Consider the following 6,000-nt stretch of genomic DNA (forward strand, 5'->3'; position numbering starts at 1 on the left):
ATTGGACCAATAAATAGGAATGTTTGGGGCCCATTTGCCCCATTCTAATGGGTGGGTGGAGTCTATTGTTCCAGGACCGGGGGAGGGGCCGGGCTCTGTTTTTGGTGAACACACGGTTTAGATTTTTTGCAACTTTATTGAGAGCTGACAAAGTTTACACTCCATAGAAGGAGGTCACTTCCTGTTCTAGGGTGACAACGCTCTGTCCGGGGCCCTACAGGTGGAATGTTGTCACCCTGTGACAGGAAGTCACATCCAGATTTATAGACTTCCTGTTCTAGGGTGACAACGCTCTGTCCGAGGCCTATAGGTGGAATGTTGTCACCCTGTGACAGGAAGTCACCTCCAGATTTATAGACTTCGGGTAGGAAATGAACCTTCTGACTTCCTACTCATTGTTTACATGCGTTGCTATGGAGAAGCCGCCATGGCCGGGGTTGCTATGGTGACGGGGGGCCGGAGGAGGGCCGCTAGGCGGCAGCACTGGCTTCGTTTACAAAATGTGGGCGGAGTTATACTTATCAGACGTAAACTTTTGCTCCTATTGGGTCAAGTCCGGATAGGGGGCGGGGTTACGTCGAGGGGACGCGCCCGCGGGCTGGTAGTGGGCGGCCCTGTGGCCGCTCTGAGGGGACGTCCTCGCAGGCGTGGCCTAGGGTGCACTACCAGTCTCCGGGCTGGTGGGGCGTGGCTCAGCTGTGAGGAGACGAGCGATTGGGCAGTATCGCACCGGGTAGGCGTTCCGCGGGCGGTGTGGTTTTGGTGTCGGAGGGCGTGGCCTGGCAGTCGTGGGTTGTGTGCGGGTGAAGGTGGATGGGTCCTCCGCCATGAGCCGGTGAAGGAGAAGGATGGCGCCCCGGACTGACCCCTCTCTGTGCCCGGACTCTGCGGGGTGCGCCTGGCCCGGACACTGCCGCCTCTTCCTCGGCCTCTTCGCCTTCTCCCTCTCCCTTCACCTCGTCACCATCTGCGGATACCTGGAGCTCCGCCGGGAGGTGGGCCGACTCAGCCGGGAGGGGGCAGGGAGGAGCGGCCTGCAGGGGGACCCCGAGCGCAGCCAGGTGAGTGAACGGGGGAGGGGAGGGGGGACTCATATTAGCTGCTTCTGTATTCATATTATCTGCTTCTGTATTCATATTATCTGCCCCTTCTGTATTCATATTATCTGCCCCTTCTGTACTCATACTGGCTGCCCCTTCTGTATTCATATTATCTGCCCCTTCTGTACTCATACTGGCTGCCCCTTCTGTATTCATACTGGCTGCCCCTTCTGTACTCATACTGGCTGCCCCTTCTGTACTCATACTGGCTGCCCCTTCTGTATTCATACTGGCTGCCCCTTCTGTATTCATACTGGCTGCCCCTTCTGTACTCATACTGGCTGCCCCTTCTGTACTCATACTGGCTGCCCCTTCTGTACTCATACTGGCTGCCCCTTCTGTACTCATACTGGCTGCCCCTTCTGTATTCATACTGGCTGCCCCTTCTGTACTCATACTGGCTGCCCCTTCTGTATTCATACTGGCTGCCCCTTCTGTATTCATACTGGCTGCCCCTTCTGTATTCATACTGGCTGCCCCTTCTGTATTCATACTGGCTGCCCCTTCTGTATTCATACTGGCTGCCCCTTCTGTACTCATACTGGCTGCCCCTTCTGTATTCATACTGGCTGCCCCTTCTGTACTCATACTGGCTGCCCCTTCTGTACTCATACTGGCTGCCCCTTCTGTACTCATACTGGCTGCCCCTTCTGTACTCATACTGGCAGCCCCTTCTGTACTCATACTGGCTGCCCCTTCTGTATTCATACTGGCTGCCCCTTCTGTATTCATACTGGCTGCCCCTTCTGTACTCATACTGGCTGCCCCTTCTGTACTCATACTGGCTGCCCCTTCTGTACTCATACTGGCTGCCCCTTCTGTATTCATACTGGCTGCCCCTTCTGTACTCATACTGGCTGCCCCTTCTGTACTCATACTGGCTGCCCCTTCTGTACTCATACTGGCTGCCCCTTCTGTATTCATACTGGCTGCCCCTTCTGTATTCATACTGGCTGCCCCTTCTGTAATCATACTGGCTGCCCCTTCTGTATTCATACTGGCTGCCCCTTCTGTACTCATACTGGCTGCCCCTTCTGTACTCATACTGGCTGCCCCTTCTGTATTCATACTGGCTGCCCCTTCTGTACTCATACTGGCTGCCCCTTCTGTACTCATACTGGCTGCCCCTTCTGTACTCATACTGGCTGCCCCTTCTGTACTCATACTGGCTGCCCCTTCTGTACTCATACTGGCTGCCCCTTCTGTACTCATACTGGCTGCCCCTTCTGTACTCATACTGGCTGCCCCTTCTGTACTCATACTGGCTGCCCCTTCTGTACTCATACTGGCTGCCCCTTCTGTATTCATACTGGCTGCCCCTTCTGTACTCATACTGGCTGCCCCTTCTGTACTCATACTGGCTGCCCCTTCTGTATTCATACTGGCTGCCCCTTCTGTATTCATCTGGCTGCCCCTTCTGTACTCATACTGGCTGCCCCTTCTGTACTCATACTGGCTGCCCCTTCTGTACTCATACTGGCTGCCCCTTCTGTATTCATACTGGCTGCCCCTTCTGTACTCATACTGGCTGCCCCTTCTGTACTCATACTGGCTGCCCCTTCTGTACTCATACTGGCTGCTCCTTCTGTATTCATACTGGCTGCCCCTTCTGTACTCATACTGGCTGCCCCTTCTGTACTCATACTGGCTGCCCCTTCTGTACTCATACTGGCTGCCCCTTCTGTACTCATACTGGCTGCCCCTTCTGTACTCATACTGGCTGCCCCTTCTGTACTCATACTGGCTGCCCCTTCTGTATTCATACTGGCTGCCCCTTCTGTATTCATACTGGCTGCCCCTTCTGTACTCATACTGGCTGCCCCTTCTGTACTCATACTGGCTGCCCCTTCTGTACTCATACTGGCTGCCCCTTCTGTATTCATACTGGCTGCCCCTTCTGTACTCATACTGGCTGCCCCTTCTGTACTCATACTGGCTGCCCCTTCTGTACTCATACTGGCTGCCCCTTCTGTACTCATACTGGCTGCCCCTTCTGTATTCATACTGGCTGCCCCTTCTGTATTCATACTGGCTGCCCCTTCTGTATTCATACTGGCTGCCCCTTCTGTACTCATACTGGCTGCCCCTTCTGTACTCATACTGGCTGCCCCTTCTGTATTCATACTGGCTGCCCCTTCTGTACTCATACTGGCTGCCCCTTCTGTACTCATACTGGCTGCCCCTTCTGTACTCATACTGGCTGCCCCTTCTGTACTCATACTGGCTGCCCCTTCTGTACTCATACTGGCTGCCCCTTCTGTACTCATACTGGCTGCCCCTTCTGTATTCATACTGGCTGCCCCTTCTGTACTCATACTGGCTGCCCCTTCTGTATTTATACTGGCTGCCCCTTCTGTATTCATACTGGCTGCCCCTTCTGTACTCATACTGGCTGCCCCTTCTGTATTCATACTGGCTGCCCCTTCTGTATTCATACTGGCTGCCCCTTCTGTATTCATACTGGCTGCCCCTTCTGTACTCATACTGGCTGCCCCTTCTGTACTCATACTGGCTGCCCCTTCTGTATTCATACTGGCTGCCCCTTCTGTATTCATACTGGCTGCCCCTTCTGTACTCATACTGGCTGCCCCTTCTGTATTCATACTGGCTGCCCCTTCTGTACTCATACTGGCTGCCCCTTCTGTACTCATACTGGCTGCCCCTTCTGTACTCATACTGGCTGCCCCTTCTGTACTCATACTGGCTGCCCCTTCTGTACTCATACTGGCTGCCCCTTCTGTACTCATACTGGCTGCCCCTTCTGTACTCATACTGGCTGCCCCTTCTGTACTCATACTGGCTGCCCCTTCTGTACTCATACTGGCTGCCCCTTCTGTATTCATACTGGCTGCCCCTTCTGTACTCATACTGGCTGCCCCTTCTGTACTCATACTGGCTGCCCCTTCTGTACTCATACTGGCTGCCCTTCTGTACTCATACTGGCTGCCCCTTCTGTACTCATACTGGCTGCCCCTTCTGTATTCATACTGGCTGCCCCTTCTGTATTCATACTGGCTGCCCCTTCTGTACTCATACTGGCTGCCCCTTCTGTACTCATACTGGCTGCCCCTTCTGTATTCATACTGGCTGCCCCTTCTGTACTCATACTGGCTGCCCCTTCTGTACTCATACTGGCTGCCCCTTCTGTATTCATACTGGCTGCCCCTTCTGTATTCATACTGGCTGCCCCTTCTGTACTCATACTGGCTGCCCCTTTTGTACTCATACTGGCTGCCCCTTCTGTACTCATACTGGCTGCCCCTTCTGTATTCATACTGGCTGCCCCTTCTGTATTCATACTGGCTGCCCCTTCTGTACTCATACTGGCTGCCCCTTCTGTACTCATACTGGCTGCCCCTTCTGTACTCATACTGGCTGCCCCTTCTGTACTCATACTGGCTGCCCCTTCTGTACTCATACTGGCTGCCCCTTCTGTATTCATACTGGCTGCCCCTTCTGTATTCATACTGGCTGCCCCTTCTGTACTCATACTGGCTGCCCCTTCTGTACTCATACTGGCTGCCCCTTCTGTACTCATACTGGCTGCCCCTTCTGTACTCATACTGGCTGCCCCTTCTGTACTCATACTGGCTGCCCCTTCTGTATTCATACTGGCTGCCCCTTCTGTACTCATACTGGCTGCCCCTTCTGTACTCATACTGGCTGCCCCTTCTGTATTCATACTGGCTGCCCCTTCTGTATTCATACTGGCTGCCCCTTCTGTACTCATACTGGCTGCCCCTTCTGTACTCATACTGGCTGCCCCTTCTGTACTCATACTGGCTGCCCCTTCTGTACTCATACTGGCTGCCCCTTCTGTATTCATACTGGCTGCCCTTCTGTACTCATACTGGCTGCCCCTTCTGTACTCATACTGGCTGCCCCTTCTGTACTCATACTGGCTGCCCCTTCTGTACTCATACTGGCTGCCCCTTCTGTATTCATACTGGCTGCCCCTTCTGTACTCATACTGGCTGCCCCTTCTGTATTCATACTGGCTGCCCCTTCTGTATTCATACTGGCTGCCCCTTCTGTACTCATACTGGCTGCCCCTTCTGTATTCATACTGGCTGCCCCTTCTGTATTCATACTGGCTGCCCCTTCTGTATTCATACTGGCTGCCCCTTCTGTACTCATACTGGCTGCCCCTTCTGTACTCATACTGGCTGCCCTTCTGTATTCATACTGGCTGCCCCTTCTGTATTCATACTGGCTGCCCCTTCTGTACTCATACTGGCTGCCCCTTCTGTACTCATACTGGCTGCCCCTTCTGTACTCATACTGGCTGCCCCTTCTGTATTCATACTGGCTGCCCCTTCTGTACTCATACTGGCTGCCCCTTCTGTACTCATACTGGCTGCCCCTTCTGTACTCATACTGGCTGCCCCTTCTGTACTCATACTGGCTGCCCCTTCTGTACTCATACTGGCTGCCCCTTCTGTATTCATACTGGCTGCCCCTTCTGTATTCATACTGGCTGCCCTTCTGTACTCATACTGGCTGCCCCTTCTGTATTCATACTGCTGCCCCTTCTGTACTCATACTGGCTGCCCCTTCTGTACTCATACTGGCTGCCCCTTCTGTACTCATACTGGCTGCCCCTTCTGTACTCATACTGGCTGCCCTTCTGTACTCATACTGGCTGCCCTTCTGTATTCATACTGGCTGCCCCTTCTGTATTCATACTGGCTGCCCCTTCTGTATTCATACTGGCTGCCCCTTCTGTACTCATACTGGCTGCCCCTTCTGTACTCATACTGGCTGCACCTTCTGTTTTCATACTGGCTGCCCCTTCCTGTATTCATACTGGCTGCCCCTTCTGTATTCATACTGGCTGCCCCTTCTGTACTCATACTGGCCTGCCCCCTTCTGTACTCATACTGGCTGCCCTCTGTACTCC

The 6,000-nt window shown here is 53.7% G+C and overlaps 1 protein-coding gene across 1 annotated transcript in view; it reads left to right on the forward strand.

The window, feature by feature from the left end:
- Positions 1–780: 780 nt before the first annotated feature.
- Positions 781–6,000, forward strand: part of EDA (ectodysplasin A) — a 149,150-nt gene continuing 143,930 nt past the window's right edge. Inside the window, exon 1 of the mRNA XM_082263979.1 lies at positions 781–1,061. Coding sequence (XP_082120105.1) covers positions 849–1,061 — 213 coding nt within the window. The 5' untranslated portion in view covers positions 781–848. The remainder of the gene's footprint in view (positions 1,062–6,000) is intronic.

This window comes from Pelophylax lessonae, assembly GCF_965119305.1.
Source record: "Pelophylax lessonae genome assembly, chromosome: 7".
Taxonomy (NCBI): Eukaryota; Metazoa; Chordata; class Amphibia; order Anura; family Ranidae; genus Pelophylax; species Pelophylax lessonae.